Here is a 17667-nt window from a genome sequence, read left to right on the forward strand (position 1 = left end):
GACTGTCGCACCAGATGTTTGATGAGGGCATTATTACTGCTCAGCCCTGGTCTTCCCCACTCAGTATATCCCCTCCCACTCCCCTCTCCTCACACACACACACACACGCACACGCACACACACGCACACACACGCACACACCCCACCTCTCACCCAATACCCTCTTCTCCTTGCAGGAGGAGGACGACAGAGGGCAGGGGTGACGCGGCAGAGGTCCCAGCAGCTGACTGCCCGGAATATGAAAGCTTTGCTAACACAGGAGCAGCTCCTCCTACTTCTTAAATGAACTACTCTAGCTTTCTCCTCTGGTATCACCGCAACTGCTTCCTTCATTGGGTCAGAAAAACACCCAAAACTCTGCATGGGAGTGCGGAGGCAGCTTGGCCAACTACGGGGTTAGTAACAGAGAGCCCCGCACATCAGCATGACTCAGGGGAGCCAAGATTCAGCATGAGCTGCAATACTCACCTCTTAGAAGAAATGACGGTGACCGTGGTAATCAGAACAACAAACAGCAACAATAAAACTGCCCCTCCGGCCACAAAGAGAGTGTATTGGTTATCAGTTTTACCTAGGGGGAAAAAAATATGGTGGGAATTGGGAATTCAGCTAAAGCCAGAAAAAATGGTGGAAAATGAGGAAAAGGAACATTAATCAAAGTAACAATTCAAAACAATCCAATGAACAAACACGAGACGAAGGGAAGAAAACAATCTTTACTTCAGAGTCTTCTAAATATTTGTGACCTCGCACAGATTTTGATGAGTTCCTCGATTCAGCTAGATTTAACCCCTTAAGAAGAACAAGAGTAAACAGATGAAGGGAGAGGCGCCTGGGTGGCTCAGAGGGTCAAACATCCAGCTGGCGATTTCGGCCCCGGGCCATGAGATCGAGCCCCACGTCCCACTCCGCTCTGATCGTGCAGCCTGATTCAGATTCTCTCTCTCCCTCTTCCCCTCCCCCTCTCCCCACCTCTAAAAAAATAAATATGTAGGGGAAGGGGATCAAGAGATACAAACTTCCAGTTATAAAGTAAAGGGGTCACAAGGATGAAAAGGACAGCACAGGGAATACAGTCAACAGTGTTGTCATGACCTTCCGTGGTGACAGACGGTAACGAGACTTCTCGTGGTGACGTTCCACAATGGATGTAATTGTTGAGTCACTGCACTGGACACCCGAAACTCATTAAATCTTGTAGGTCAACTAGACTTCAGTTAAAAATCCAAAAAACAACAAGAATAGAAAGAGTGCATGTTCGATATCCCTTGTGTGCATGTGACATCCCTTCACCTTAAGGAGCTCCCAATCACATACATAAAATCTTTTGTAGAAAAAAAAATAACTATCAAGAGTACACAAATGAAGGTTACTTTTTAAGTGTGATCTATGAAGCCCATTCACACAATGGTATAATTTTAAAAGTAGAATTTAAGAAATATTTCCTACTCAATCCGAGTTAATGATAAAATGTAATCAGAAAACATCGGTTACTCCGATGGAGTGCTTAAGCAGAAAGAACAATGGTCTGGAAATCGGCCGTTCTCTCCCGGATTCTGTCGCTCCTGAGCTGTGTGACCTCCAGCCAGTTCCTTCCCCCGCTCTGATGCCTTTCTTCATCTGTCAAGCCATGACAATGACAAAAGTTCTAATGACATCACAGAATTGTGGTTGAGACTCCCATGAGGTAATATTCAAATAAGTGATGAACTACTAGAGCAACAACCCTTCTGAAGCGAGAGGGGCCAGGCTGTGGCATATGAGCAGCACGACCTCCCTCTAACCTTGAGAGTGAAGCCCAATGCTTGTTCTGTAATTCCCATGCGGCCTGCAATCCTCTGGCAACCTGAAAATCATGCTTTTCATTGGGTTCTCCCTGCTCTTTCCCTCAGATTATTTCTTCCTTCTTGACCTATTATTTAGCTGCAATTTTTTTCATGATAAGAACTCCAAGTCTACATCCACTCGTCCTTTTGTACAAAGTGAAACTAAGTCAAGTAATAAACATTATTTTCACTTTTCAAACTCATTGAACCTATTAGGGGAAGAAAAGTAGAAAAATGCATGAACTTTAGAGACTTTGTACATACAGTCTAAGAATGGCTTTTGTCCAAATATGATGGAGAAAGGGAAAGCTAAATTTATTCAGAACAAAAATACATTGAACCACTCCTACAAAAGGAACAATGAAATTTTCTCCCTGTCAAATAAGAAATTAAGGTTTTTAAGTTCTTAGTACATTATAAAAAAGAACTGAACAAAATACCTGAAATTATTTTATTTCGCATTGTAACACAGGACTATAAAAGGACCATGCTTGCTGTACTGAAATAATTTGACTATCACAGATGCTAAGGTTAAATCAAACGGGCAATCATGGTGAGGAAACGAAAGGTATGATTAAAATATTCACTGACAGTACTCCGGGAAAACTGTTTAACCACTTTTAAAAATGTTATTTAGACATTTGCTACGGTAAAAGAAAAAAAAACCTGGATAGACTAAAGTTCTAAATTCTTTATGTAAACATTAGAAGAAAATATAAGTAAGTATTATTTAATCTCCGGAATGAGAAATGGCATAAAAATATATATATAGGGTTGACCAGGGGAGTTGAAAAACATCTGTAGTTATAATGATCACAAGCAACATGTCAAGACAAAAAAAAAAAAACAAAAAATAGTATATTTAACACATCCTTGCTATTTAAAAAAAAGCCGTTGGGGCATCTGGGTGGGGCCTGACTCTAGATTTCAGCTCAGATCATGATCTCAGTGTCCTGAGATCCAGCCCCCTCTCCTGCCCCCAGCATGGAGCCTACTTGGGATTCTCTTTCTCCCACTCCCTCTGCCCCCTGCCACTAGCACAGATACTCTCTTTCTCTCTCTCTCTCTCTCTCTCTAAAGAAGAGAAGGCTACAGAAGACAATACGAAAGATACAAATAACTTACTATGGAAAAGCACATGAAGAACAAGCTTGTGTAAGAGGCAGACTGGGGTTAGACAGAGCATCTCGAGCTCTCTCTGGAGGAGTAGAAACTACCCCAGCTGCATCGGGAAGGAATTCGGTCTCTGTGTCACACCCTTTTACTAGGTGCTTACACATTCAATTAACTACTTTATTCTAAAGAAGTGCTCAGAAATGTGAACATAGGGTTCTGTAAAACACTTAGAACAGCAAAAAGAAAATCCTCATCTCCCTCCAGTAGACTAAGAGCAAGACGACCCGGCTGTCGTTCTCAAACTCACTTTGCATCTGCATCCCCTGCGGGCTTGCGAAGCCACAGATTTGAGGGCACCCCTCCCCGAACCTCTGATCCAGAAGGTGCCAGTGGGTCTGCATTTGCAGCTCCCGTGCACCATCTATGTGGCTGACCTGAGGCCCATTCCTTGAAAACCTTGGCTATAGACACTTGGCTGTTGTGTGTAGGGAATTCCAACGACATGGAAGACTCCTGACTTCAGACTACAAAGTGAAGTAAAACTTCAGAACCAGCACCGGCAACTGCATGTGCTGTAACATCTCCATCAAGTGTCGGCCTTAATGGGAGAAGCGTCTGCGAGGGCACAAACGCCAAAATGTCCACGTGATCATCTCCAGGGAGGGGAACTAAAAGCAACTCTGTCTTTTGGCTTTTTGGTACTTTCCAAACTTTCTAAAGGATTTCTTGCTCTCTTGTTAATTAGAAAAAAGAAAAAACAACATAACATAAAAGCGTAAGGGTCCACATGCTTAAAACATAATAACATGACAAATTTTAGTGGTGATATTTCAAGTACAAGGCGTAGATCATGTCTTTTGTAGAAGTATATTCAGAATCCTTAAGAATTAAGATGGCATTCCTTATTAAACTTCAGTTAAACAGAATTAAGTAGAAACCACTGAAATGTACTGGTTATCTGTGTCACACTCAATTAAAAATCCAAATTTTAAATGTATCCTTCAATGTCAAACATGCTACCTCCTTTTAACTTCTTCTAGTAATGTTGACCTGCTGGCGTCCGATCTCCTTATATTTATACATCTTTTAACACATAGTATGTCAAGCCATACACTAGCATTGAATGAAATGGCATGTAAAATGAACTGGGTTCCTGAAGAAAAACACCGACTAGAGCAAAACTGCTTCTCTACTCACGAGGCTGCGGACACTCACTTCCCCCGAGTGGGCCCAGACCCCCGGGAAGGGCTCAGTCCCACAACATCGCCTCCCTCCTCCCGCTTCAGACCCGATCCCAGATCCAGGCCCCCCCCCCGTCCCTGACCGACCGACCGGCGATACATCCAAGCTTCCCACCATCTCCTCAAGTTCGATCATTTGCTGCAACAGCTCGCAGGACTCAGCCGAGCCCTTTACTTACTATCACTGGCTTATGGGAAAAGACACAGCCCTGGAACCACCAATCTGGCAAGCTGATGAGGACAGGGAGTCGGGACGGATCTCCCACGCTCTCTAGGGACGGGCCACGTTCCCTACACCCCATGCACTGGGCATCCCAGAAACCTTCTAACCCTGTCAGTTGGGGGGTTTCTGGAGGCTCCATTACACAGGCACAATTAGTTAAATCATTGACCACTGGTGATTCATTCGACCCCAGCCCCTCTTCCCTTTCTCGGCCCCCAGGGGCTTAAAGACCCAGCCCCCCCCCCATCCCACGGCTGGTTCCTCGGGCCCCGGCCCCCATCCCGAAGCCCTCCAGGCGCTTCCAGCCACCAGCTGCCTCCTGAGCTCGCAAAAAGACCCTCATCGCTCTGGAGATTCCAAGGCTTCTAAAAGCTCTTCTGCCAGGAACTGGGGGCTAAGACCAAATATTGTAGCAAAAGATGCTTCTAGCACCCCTGTTACTTAGGAAATGACGAGAGCTCAGGAGTTCTGTGAAAGGAACCAGGGGCCGAGATGGTACGTTTTAGTATAGCCCAGTGCCCCACAGGTGGAGCTTACGTGGTCTTGGAAGGCCCCGGGCAAGTTAAAAACACACACGGAAGGAGCGTTTTCCCACAGGAAGTAAGGGTAGAGGCAGGGGTGTCCGGTGGAGGGTCACTCCCACTCCTGAGACGCTGCAATCTAGAACCTCGGGCCGAGCCGAACCTGCTTTGCACTCCTTTCCCGGCCCCATCGCCCCATTCCTGGGACGATGCACAGGAATCGTCAGTCCCAGGAACCAGGCCGGTGTAGCCCCAGCTCGCTGGGCCCCGCCTGGTTTAAAACAGAAAGGAAAAGCAAAGAGAGGGCCTGCTTCGGGAGTCGATCAATAGTTCCTAACACTCACTTTTGCCTAAATTCTGCGAATAGATCTTAGGCTGAGTAATGTCAGCCCTCAAGCCCCTCTCTTAAAGAAAGAATTATTGTGTGTTCTCAGCAGCCACTTTTTTGCTGATTTTTTTTTTTTCATTTTCATCCCAATGCTGTCTTGATTCATAGGAGGACAAAAGTGTCGTGAACCAGAAAGCCATTATTTTCCCTCCCATCAAAAAAGATAAATATAGTTAAAACAATTTAAAGCATGTCAGTGAGATATATAAATGAATAATTTACTCCCAGACGGCCACCCTCCAGGCTACATTCCTGCCGGTGACAAGTATTTATGGCTGAGTTATAAACCTTTAGAAAGGCCCACGATAGAAATGATGCCAGGTCCTTCCGCGGGAACCAGGCGGGCAAGAGCAGGCGTTAACATCCCTTGTTTATCCTGTATTACGGCGGGAGGTGGGTCAGGCAGTGAGGAGGCTGAGGGACTCAGAACCCGCACATCGGGACCAAACGACATGCGGGAAAACCGCACAGGTCCTGAGCCTCTCGCCAGTCCCGCATGCGGGATACCCGTTACAGTTCCTCTGGCTTTCTTACCTCCTTATAAAGAGAAGCAAAACCATTAGATTTCATTCTGTGTAGACAGAATATACACAGCATGTGGGTTCCCACCGGGTAGACAGAGGCGAGCCAACACACTATTATCAGGTCGATCCTAATTTATGATCACTACGTAACGTATATATCCCACCTTTGTCCCACATTAGACACGGAGTTGCCGACAAAACAGAGAAAGAGGAGGGAAACCTTGGGGCCCAGTCCTACTTTTTAATTCTTTTCCCTGGAAGATCTCATATGAGACACTTGATCTTGCAAACACTTTTTTGGCAACGGCAAAACGATGATAAAATCGGCCCAAGCATGTCTATGGGGTTTAGATGAAGCATACAGAGCTGCCTAATATTTTAAGCACCATGTCATCTGTCAATTATTAATAGTATACTTCTACTTTGTATGCATGCATTCAAATCAGGGTTAAAAAAAAAATAACTCATTTGTATTCTTTTCATGTGGAACTAGTCATGTGGAGCAGGAAGCTTGCTCCCGCAGCTAGACACAGCCTCCAGGGGACAGGCAGGGGAGCACTGATAAATGTGTATCAGCTCTTTGCCGCTTTGTAGGACTGCCGGATATAATGGTACCCCATTCTATAAAGTCTGCTGCACTTTCCTGTATGCCTGAAATACACAACAAGTGGGTACTGATACAGCAATCTTCTTCCAAGTTTGCAAAGGTCAACTTGCTTTGTGCAAATCAATTTTATACTCTTTGTATTTCAGAAAACATGCCCTGTTTTATAGCAAGAAGAGCCTAGTGAATAAATTATTTTCAGAGAATTAAGGAATCATGACATCAGCCTCTAATCTTGCTTCTGAGTGAGGATTAACTCCTCTCCCTCAAAATAAAAGTATTATCGGATTTTAACTGAGAAACCTACGGCACACAGGAAAATCTAAGCCATAAACACGAGAAACAGAAGCATAAGAGGACAGAAACAGAAATGCAAGCGAATCCAAACGATTGTCCTGGAGAAAACCAGGACAATCGTTTGGATTGAGAGAATCAAGAGAATCAAGTTTCCAAGCCAGCGTATGACTTTAGTTATACTGATATTGCCTCTATTGATGGAAAATATTTCCCAATGACTTAAACACTTAAAAGTGTTATATCAGTTGAGATACACATAGTCTAAGATAGACCATATTGCTTACCCACTCGATATAGGGTGGCTGCATTGGCTCCATTTTCTGGTGTCTTTATGGACTGTAATTGGCACATGGCCAGGCTATCCAGGTCAGCATAAGGGCCACAGGGATGGTGAACACCTCTGGTTTGGTCCACTTGATGAGAAAACGTCCACGGCCGACTCCATCCCCTTTAGATGGAATCATCTTTACACCCAAGTGTTCCTTGTCTCACGTTACATTTCTTGTATTTTCATGAACCTCAACTTTCATGAACACATATTATTTAAAGGAGACAGTTTTTTGCACCCTAAGTCAGAATGTCAAGAACCACACAACTCTTGCTCACTTTCATAGTGAATTGAGTATGCAAAAAAGAGAAAGAGTTAGTGGGGCAGCCCAGAGACAGCTGTCCTTCGAAAGGCCTGCATGCAAGGTTGGCCGCTGGCTGGTGTGTGCAGGGACCTGGATTTTTGGAGTGTTTCTGCCACTCTCTAACTGTTAGGATGGTTTACTGTGTCTACGCTATTTATACAAACCGTGTGCCTTATTCTGAACACCTGCTTTCTTTCTGGGAACTCAGTCAGTCCTTCGGACTCTGCCCCATGTGCCTTTTACCTCTGCTGATCTTGCTTCGCATTCTTCTGCTGTAGAAAATCCAAGCCATCCTTTGGGAATGCAATCATCAGGAAAGAGAGCTCCTAGTTCTGCGGGAGGGTAGGATCCTAAGCTCCAAGGTGGGAAAGTACTTCTTGGCGTGATGGGGTAAGAAGCTCATTTTTCTTTAGATAAAGCCAACTAGCTAACGCAGATGGTTATCCTAATTACCAGGTGAAGTCAGGTTCAATTCCGTGTGACAAATGGTGCTGTCAAGACCTTTTCTTTGGGGACTAGTTCTTGTTTACCTTGAGAACATGTTAGCAGTGGGTCCTATCTGCCAGGCCCCATAAAAGGTGAGATTCCTGTCTTTGCACTCTCTTGGCAGATTGCCTGTGCTACATATCACAATTCTGATTTAATGCTTATTTAATAATAAAATTGTTTTCTTTCTCTTTTATAGAGCACTTTTCTGGGGAAGAAGGAGATCGTCCTTCTAATTATAATTCCCCAACACACTGTTGTTATTACTGTTGTTTAACCAAGTGTAACTCTACACTACGGTGTCACTATTATGTGTATCCATGAGGACAGAATGGGAAATTTTTCAGACGCTCTACTGAAATCAAGATAAAAACATTTCTGCCATGCAATAAAGCACAGCAGGCATAGCGTACCACTTAAATAGTTTATGTATTCAGCCGTTCAATATCAGGATCCATAAATATGAGAGAATATAGCTATTCAGGATATCTTAATATCAAAAATAAAGCTTCCTTTTTCTTAGGAGGTTTTGGGGGTGAAGCCCTCCCTGTCCTTGAGGGTGAGGAACTAGAATTCTGCTGGCTTGTAACTCTGGTTCTGGGTTCGCGGGTCTTCACAAGCACAAGAGGGAGGCCAGTTATATCTACAAGAACTGGAGTGAGAGCAGGATTCCAGAGGAAGGAGGAACATAAGACGGAAGAAGGTTGTGCCTGAAAACTTAGAGCAGATTCCCAGCTAGTTGCTCAAGGGAGTGGGCTTCCCCACAAGGAGAGAGTTTAGCGGGTGGATCTGGCACCAACCTGGGTGGGGGGACAGGTGCTTTGCAAAGCCGAGAAGCCATGCGAGAGCTCAGCGATCAACAGTTCTCCCAGCAAGAGCCTGGACCCTCCTTTGTCCAGAGGTTACTCCTGACCCTCCCCTCATCTGTTCCTGGTGTGGACTTGACCTCATCAGCCACCAGCACTTCCCTCCAGACCCAAACACCTGCTACCTGACTTTGCCCACTGGCCCCAGGAAAGGGGACAAGTCAGGGGAGACAAGTCACGGGAGAACCCCACAGCACCTGTGATGACCTCGCAAGCCTCACCAAGCACGCAGAGCTGGAAGAAAATTGTGGGAGATCAAACCCCCATTCCTTTGCCTACACTCACTCTAGACATTGGGTCAGTTTGAAGTCTATGTACCTAAGGGGGGAAGCGGGGTTGGGGGGACAAGGCTATGGAACTCTCCAGAGCCAGCTTCTCCTGTGATGCATCTGTTGACGATAGCACTGACTTTTTTCTTTCACTTGGAGCAGTGATAGCCCGCCGCGGTTAAGAAGAGCAACTCTGAAGCCTTCCCGACCTGCAGTGAATCCCAGCCCCTCTCCTCCCTAACCATGAAGCCTTGAAAAAGTTGCTCAACCTCACCATGCCCCACTCTGCTCATTCATAAAGTATAGGTAACAATAGAGTTATGACAACTAAATGAATAACTATCAGTAAATTCTTAGAGTGACCGGTGCAATTATAAGCACCATAATGAATGTGTCATATAGCGGCCAAGACAAAGGCCTGTGACACTTAATTCTTACAATTCCTACTTATAACTTTTCCCTTGGGCCCTCAGAAATCTTCAAAATTCAAACTCTTTGCCATTTATAAAAACCTATATATAAATGTGTTACGAAAGTCTATAGTCTATTCCATTTTAATTCATTTTATTAAAAAAAAAAAATGTTTACTAAGTGCTCTACAAAGATGTGAAAGCCATCCCCGGCTGTCAGAAACAAAACCTGCCTCTTTGTGCTCTAGTTTAACTACCCATCTGATCTCTCCTTCTCCAAAAACAGCCAATGACTGGGCGCCTAGGTGGCTCAGTTGGTTGGGCAACTGCCTACAGCTCAGGTCATGATTCTGGAGTCCCAGGATCGTGTCCCATCTCGGGGGGGAAGGGCTGCTCAGTGGGGAGTCTGCTTCTCCCTCTGGCCCTCGCCCCCTCATGCTCTCTCTCTCTCTCTCTCTCTTAAATAAATAACATCTTAAATTAAAAAAGCCAATGATTAAAGTAGGAATTGAAGGACTGGACTTCATCTTTACTGAATCAGGAAGAAAAGACAGTAGTAAACATCAATGCTAAGCCACCTGTGTCGATTGAAGTGTCTGGGACAAAAGTGCCCACACACCCCAGCCCCTTACTGAAGCTGGACTTGTGGCAGGGGGCTCATCGCTCCTCCTACCCAATGCTCACAGGCACCTTCATTTACAAATGCGCACACACACATGCAAATTAAAAAGTGCAGAATTTATCCAGCACTCCATAGAAGGCATGAAAAACTGAAGACGCATTCTCATCATCATTATTACTGATAATAATAATTCTCCTTTGCAAGCCTGTATTTTTCCGTATTTGGGAGCTTGTCTCCTATGCGGTCCCCATTTGAGGTCATCTGCGCGCGTACCGTGCCCTTGAGCTTCCTGGGCGGTGGGGGAGGGGACGCCCCAGCCTTTCGTTAATACGGTCTCCGCATCTCAGTATCTACTCGGCATTTGCCACGTCCATCGTAGTAATAATAAGGATTTTTCAGTTCACTCACTATTCACCCAGCTAAAGGCATTCCTCGGTCCCCGTCAATCCAATAGATATGATTTGCTTTTCCACCTTGTATTTTTGGAAGAAAGAATCACTTCTTGTGGGTTAGTCAAATAAAACATGACTCTTACCTTTAAAGAATTACGGAGTATCATAATAGATATAGATAATAGATATAGAAAGAACTTATGAGTTCTATTGAAAGTGAATTAATTCAAGAAATAAATTTGAGGGTGGTCAACCAATACAGCAGTATATTTATTTTTAGAAAGCTATCCAAAATAACTCTGTTGAATACATGCCTTTGGAAAATCCCTGAATCAGAAAAAGATAAATATCATAAGATTTCACTTACATGTGGAATCTAAGAAACACCACAAACAACCCACCAACAGAAACAGACTTCTAAATATGAAGAACAAACCGGTGGTGGTTGGGGGGGAAAGTTGTGTTGGGGGGGTAGTGGTGGTGAATGAATTAGGTGAAGAGAATTAAGAGGTACAGACTTCTAATTATAAAAGCAATAAGTCATACCATAAAAATACAGCACAGGCATGACAGTGGATAATATTATAATACCTTTGTGTGGTGACCAACAGTACCTACATCTACTGTGGTAAGCATTTCATAATGTCTGTAACTGTTGGATCTCTATGTTGTACACCCAAAACTAATATAATATTGTACGTCAACCATACTTCAATTTAAAAAAAAAGTCTGAATCATTTCAGTGTAAAAAACTTTAAGGTTCTTTGAGGTTCAAAGACGTGTCTCTACAAATGACAGGTCTATGTTTATTCTGCATTCGCTGTCCTTTTAAATAACATAGTCCTCTGCAAACCGCCTCTGTCACCTAGTACTTGTCCATATTGGTCAAAGAGTAGGTCAGTGCTTGTCTGAAATGTTTCAGCTGAAGTCTGTAGAAGCTGTCTAATTGAATCTTAACACTGAAAACTAGAATCGCTATTAAGACTGAAAGGCCATTAATCTTAGATGAACTATTTTTTTTTTAATTTTAAGTAATTTTCTACTCGCCTTTGGGGAAAACTTCACACACTCATCTATGTTCAGTCCCTAATAAGGCTCTCCAAGACAACCACAAGCTGTTCATAATTCCCAGATGCTTTAAATTAAAAAAAAATCCCACGCATGACAGAGTATAAAAGGCTGTTTTGTAGTTGGAGTCCATTAGGCAGGTCTCTCGACATGGATTTTAAGGGGGAAGAAAATCAGTACATTTATCTGAACTTGAATTCCTAGCTATACTCTTAAGTTTCTAGGGTGAGGAAAACTTCATGAAAAGTGTTGGAAATTCAGGTGAGGATAAAAACTCGCTTAGAGAAAAGCTGTCCCTAGGATTCGGTGCTCTCTGATTGACGTTGTTTCTAGGAGCGAGAAGCAAATACAATTCGTGCTCCTTGTGCAAACACGAGGTAGCAACACCATCCACAACACTCCTGGGTAACAGCATCAGCGACGGGCTTGCAGCATTTCCTTCGCTCTGATGTTAACTTGTGATGATTACTATTCCATCCCCTACCTTGTTTAGCTACACAAACATGGTATGTACACAAAAATGACTGCAGGCAAACATCCCAGGATTCTGTGCATTAGGAAAAATGAATAAATCAATAGCTAACTAACTAGTTAGCTGCCTTTTTTTTTTTTTTTTTTTTTTTTTTTTTTTTTAACACAGTGTCGCCTGAAAGAACCGATTTGGGCAGAGGCGACTGTAAAGACACAGAGACACAATAGGCCATGATTGAGTAATCAGCTCACTTGTGATGCTGGAAACAGTGTGGTTCATTTGGATATCCAGTTATCACACAGAATTTTAAAAACTTAACAAACTGAGCTGAAAATGATAGTGGGTCCATTTCAGTAGAGGCTATTTTCTCTCGTGAGCAGTGACACCAGTGCTTTTGGATTCCGATGCTGTGGTTCTTATTATATAAAGAACTGTCAGGAACATCATTTTCTATGTAGGTGAAGATATTAAAAAGCTGAAGTTCATCACACTATGTCATGGAAATAAATGTACCTGATGTTCCGGTGCATCCCAGCTTGGACAACCCCCATGCCTATAATAGTCAGACCTATCATAAATTAATAAGGATGGGACAGAAGGTTCTGGATAAGTGGATCCTTAAAAAAAAAAAAATATTGTCTACACCTGACACTGTTCAGGAATCCAAATCATCTGGGAGTGAACTGGTTGCATTTTAGTGGAAACTAAAGCCTAAAGAAACAAATGAAGCTCATGTCTCTTCCTCCATGTTCTTCTGGTCCAACTCAGGAGCACAGAGTCCCTAAGTCGATCTCCATCAAGCCATGCAGAGGCAAGCACCCTATTCCTCTGCGCTCCTACCTGCTTGTCAACCCTATACCTCCATAAGAAACATATGGGAAGAGTCACTTGGCTGTGGCCCCATGATTTCCCAAGGAATACTTCTGTAATTTTCATTTATAAACCTCATCCACAAGATCTGGTGACTTGCAATTATGCACCATTTATATAAAACAGGCAAAACAAGAAAGATAAAGTTAAGAAAGGAAACAGGCCTTTTTGAAAGATATTAATGTAAACAAAACTCATGAATGTTTTCTCCCCAGACATTGTGACTGATCTCCTCAGAGTTTAGGTTTCTTTGATCAGCAATCACTAAATCGCAAATGTTAAATGTCGATGAAGACAACTTAGAAATAACCTAGCTAGAAAACTTGAAAAGAAAACAGACACACTTTAGAACAAAAGTAAAATATGTATAAATAGACTAGAATAGATAAAAATGCTAACATACAAAGAATCAGTTGAGAACACTTACTGAGAATATCCTGGAAAGATATTTTGACTCCTCTAGGCAAAGATGCCATAATCCCTAATCTCAAGTGATTTCTTTTCTTTTTCTTTTTTTTTTTTCATGGAATTTCATAGACGTAAATGTCTGGACCACGGCAAACAGATGCAATTATTAAGTGATTCAAGGGTATATATTTCCAAGTTACAGAAGTTTGAGAAATTCAAAATGTTTAATGGTTCGATGGCAGGGAAGCAGTTCAGGCTAATGCGGAAAAATCGTGAATATGGGGGAGACTCGACTAAAACGCTAAAGGAAAGGAAGTAAATGTGATGAAAACAGGCAGGGGGGCTCGGAGGGGAGCGAGTAGGGGAGTGTGTGACTGGGAAGGCCCTGGCAAGCACAAGCTGACCTTCCGATCAGACTAACCTCTCTGCCCTTGTCCAGGTCACCTCCGGGCCAGCCCAGGTGCGTAAGGAGACTGCGGTTCCCCACCAAGCCTGCACACCAGCTTCGGGGGCCACAGCAACCCCAAGAATGGGGCACCTTTTTCTAATTGGCCAGCCCAGAGGAGGCACCATCTGCAATTTGTCTGTCTGGAGTGGGCTCTGTTTTGTGCCCAAAGATCTAGCGTGTGATAGAGGCATCCAGAGGCTGACTGTTACCAATGACTCGCCGCTAGTGTCCTCCGTCTCAAATTTCCCTTTCTAATTCTGCACCAACGATTTTACCTCTTTGAATACCATTTTGCCATTTGGTCAAGAATCAATCGTGGCTTCCATTGCTCTTCTGTGAGATCTGGAAGTGCACCGAGTCGTCACCTCATCGAACCTCCCACCGTTTATATCAACCCAAAACTCCGAATCCCTGTCCTGACCTAGTCACTGGATTGTAGTCACCCACACACAACTTCCTCATCCCTCCACCCCCCCCTCCACGTGCATATTTTGTGCTACCTCTCCGACTCTTTTTCCTCCACTTTGATCATCACTCAGAACTTGGTGGTTCAGCTGAGTGGCCCCATCGGTGGCAGAAGACGGGACAAGGACATGAGTAATGATACTGCTCAGCAGTGGTGAACAGAAGTTTGTTCACAACTAGTCTCCTCCGGAAACTGAGACAGCGGATTTCATTTCTTTTTATAACCAGCTGCAACAATGGTGGTCTCACCATTACTTAGCTCCTATCAAAAGGCTTCCCAAATTCTTTTGGTGGAAACTAAGATGCTTTTCTCATGATTAATGACAGTCTAGAGGACATGAAGGGCCCCAAACCATCTTGGTCACTGTCAGTGTATTCACGTTCCCCCCGTTTCTTGCCCCCATTGGCTAGACAAGTTCAAATTCAGAATAGTTGGTCTGGAGCTATTTCAAACTACTTCCCAGGTCCTGAGTGCAAAGGACAGGAGACAAATATTTTTCACTCGGCAAAGATAGTCAATAGGAAACTTTGGTTCTCTCTCTGTTCAAAACATGTCAAGAACTAGATATAGGGGACACTGGTTGACATTGGGTCATCCCTTGGGTGACCTCTGAGTACCTGGTACTCATCTGAAGATGAACACAAGCACGGGGAAGAGCCCTGTGTGTGTGTGTGTGTGTGTGTGTGTGTGTGTGTATGCGTGTGTGCATGTGTAGAATACGACAGTCATGAAAATCTCTGCTTTGGATCCTATAAAAGAAGTTGATGGGAGGCAACAAAAAAACGCAGAGCAGTTTATAAAATTTGTGTCACAATCACCTCTCCCTTGACAGTTGAAATAAATTAAATCTGCTCCACATCTTATACCTGTCTCTCTGCTTTAATCCCTACATTGATTTTTTGACCAAACAGCCTCAAGACTTGAAATAATCAAATCACATCAGAGCAAATGTGAGTGATCCATTTCTGCTTTCCATCTGATTTTTTTTTCAATCTTTACTTACATTTATTTTAAAAAGGAATTAAACCAAAACATAAAGTCAACAGTTGGGCATTTTCCATCCATTATAACTTTTTACTAAAAAGCCCTATTGATATTCTTTTAACCTGACAAATTTAAATATCTAAAAGCCATTTTGCAAGTGGCTAAAACACAGAGACACTAACAATACTGACCATTACATTCAGTCACCTTCAGATCATTTATAGTTTATGTTATCGTTTTGTGCAAGAAATTTAGTCACGTCTGCACAAGTGAAAGACATTTTTATTAATTATATATAGTTAAATAACTATAATATATTTAATATATAGTTATATATATATATAATATGTAGTTAAATACGCCTTCTAACAATTTATTACCTCTATTTTTCTATAATTTGTTTATAATTATTTTTTCAACATATAATATAAAAGATCTTATTTTCTATTTGAAAAAGGTTCTTTATGATATTTTTCTGAATAGAAATTTTCCTTGCCTTGGTCTCTGAAAGAAAAATTTATTTTTTTTTCCTGGCCACGTTTAGAAAATATTTCTGTAATGCAAGGTTTTTGTTTTTGTTTTTAAGGTACAAAATATTTTGTATATACGTCTGAAGGAGTGGAGTCAACACTTAAAATGAAGAAACTCTGTTAATTTGTTTCTCCCCCACAGAGTCCATTACCCTTTTCTTCTACATCAAGTTCTTCGAACAGTTTAGGTCTCACCCACAACCCGCACAGAAGGCTGGGTGGGGGTGGGGTCCCCGGGGATTATGCCTGAGGAGGTGCTGTCCTTTGCCAGTCTTCTCCTGAGCTCACAGCTGCTGCACGTGCAAACCGGTGCCTTTCCAAGCAGGAACAGACATCGGTCTACAGTGTGAGCAGAGTCTATAAAGGCATGGCCTAATCCCAAGAAACCTGGGCTCTAGACGTCTACCAACTGGCCATAGCCCGCTGCTGGCTGGAAGCACATAAAGGAATCGAAGAAAGAGAGAGAATGGTGGAAGGAAGGAAGGAAGAAGAAAGTTAATACAGTTTCTATAAACAGCAAAAATGATTTCTTCCGACAACGTTCATCTGCTGTGCGAAAATTTGCCCAGAGGCAGAACCTGGAGAGCCCGAGACCGCATTCCTCTCCCAGGGACCCTGTGCAGATCCCGCCACACACTTCTCTCCTGGCCTCTCTGCACTTGCACTTCGGGAAGTAAAGTTTCTTTCTCTTACTCTCACGCGGGTTCCGTGGGGTCAGCAGCTTACACATCAGGGCTTCATCACGACACAGGGAACAAATGACTAATACAAAATCAGTGCTGGGCCCTGGGGGGAGCCTGCTCGGTTGATGGGTCCAGAAGGTCAGTTTGCTTCTGCTCTGAGAGCCGAAAACAACGGGAGGAATCAAAGCCCTGAGCCGGCCGAGGAGGAACATTATCAGATATTTACTAAATTCTACTCAACTCAACGCTGACTCAGCAAATACCAGTCCAGCACCATTTTATTGTTGCTGAGGATTCACAAGGATTCTAGAACTTAGTCACCACCATCAAGAAGCTGTCACATAGCTGAAAACAAATAGAAGTTATATAGCTGAAGCTCCCCACTTTTGAGACCATGTATTTTTTTAGAAATACCAATTTTTTTTTTAATTTCAGGAATGTGGCCGATCAAGAAACTGGAAAGATTTATCAGTGTTAAATCTGTGATTGATGGCTTAGCAAGATAAAGAAAAACCAAATCCTAGTCTGCAATGACTGACAACTCACCTAAGCTCCAATGTTACAAAATATGTTGAACACTAGAGTCATGAACAAGACAACAGAAACCAACCCACAGTGGTGGCATCCTTTTCCATGTCTAACACTGGAAGACACCCATGATGCACTCACCATCGGTTACAGTCAACCTCATTGCGATGGTTTCCAAAGTTCCATTGTCCCCTGTGCTGGCCTTGAAGCAGCAGCGGTAGAGTCCCGAGTCAGAGGCCATGACGTGGGGCATGACGATGAAGGAGCTTGTCATGCCCAGACTACAGTTGCTCAGTATCTGTCTTTGGTACTTTGAAGCATAACCTTTCCCTTGGGACAAGTTGCAGCTAGTCAAGAGGTCAATCTGATGGGGCTGGATCTTTTCCCATGTAACTTGCTGTATTGGCCCCTTCTGTGGAAGCTGACAGGTGAGTGTGACATTTTTCCCAGGTTCTGAGACGATGTGGTTCCTTGATGGCACAGCGATCTCAAAGCTATCTGAAAACAAGAAGCAAATGATTGCACACAGGTCCTCAAATCCGGGGGTGCAAAGGTGGGAGCTACCCAGAAAGTTCTATCAAAAGTGTCAGTGATGTTATTTAACACAGTTTCATCAACTGTAAATGACATCTTTACGACATATTTTTGTAAGGAAAACACCTTTGGAAGAGGCAAGTAAATAAACAGAAAAGAGGATATACTTGTTGGCACATATTCTCTCAAGTTTTACATGGTTAACCACAGAACAAGAAATGTAATCAAAACCCCTGGTGCTTTCCTTGGTAGTGATCTC

General features: G+C 43.2%; 1 protein-coding gene across 5 annotated transcripts in view; it reads right to left on the reverse strand.

The window, feature by feature from the left end:
• CD226 (CD226 molecule) overlaps positions 1–17667 on the reverse strand; it is an 82466-nt gene that overhangs the window by 9752 nt on the left and 55047 nt on the right. For 3 of the 5 annotated variants that reach the window (XM_013052786.2, XM_004745621.3, XM_013052787.2), the window contains exons 5-6: positions 17016–17368; positions 469–571 (exon numbers count right to left, since the gene is read on the reverse strand). In XM_013052786.2, coding sequence (XP_012908240.1) covers positions 469–571; positions 17016–17368 — 456 coding nt within the window. Of the gene's footprint in view, positions 1–468; positions 572–17015; positions 17373–17667 lie in introns of all 5 variants that reach the window. The other 2 variants (XM_004745622.3, XM_045085210.1) reach the window with 2 other exon arrangements.

This window comes from Mustela putorius, unplaced genomic scaffold, assembly GCF_011764305.1.
Source record: "Mustela putorius furo isolate JIRA1106 unplaced genomic scaffold, ASM1176430v1.1 tig00000835_pilon_pilon_pilon, whole genome shotgun sequence".
NCBI classification, from domain to species: Eukaryota; Metazoa; Chordata; class Mammalia; order Carnivora; family Mustelidae; genus Mustela; species Mustela putorius.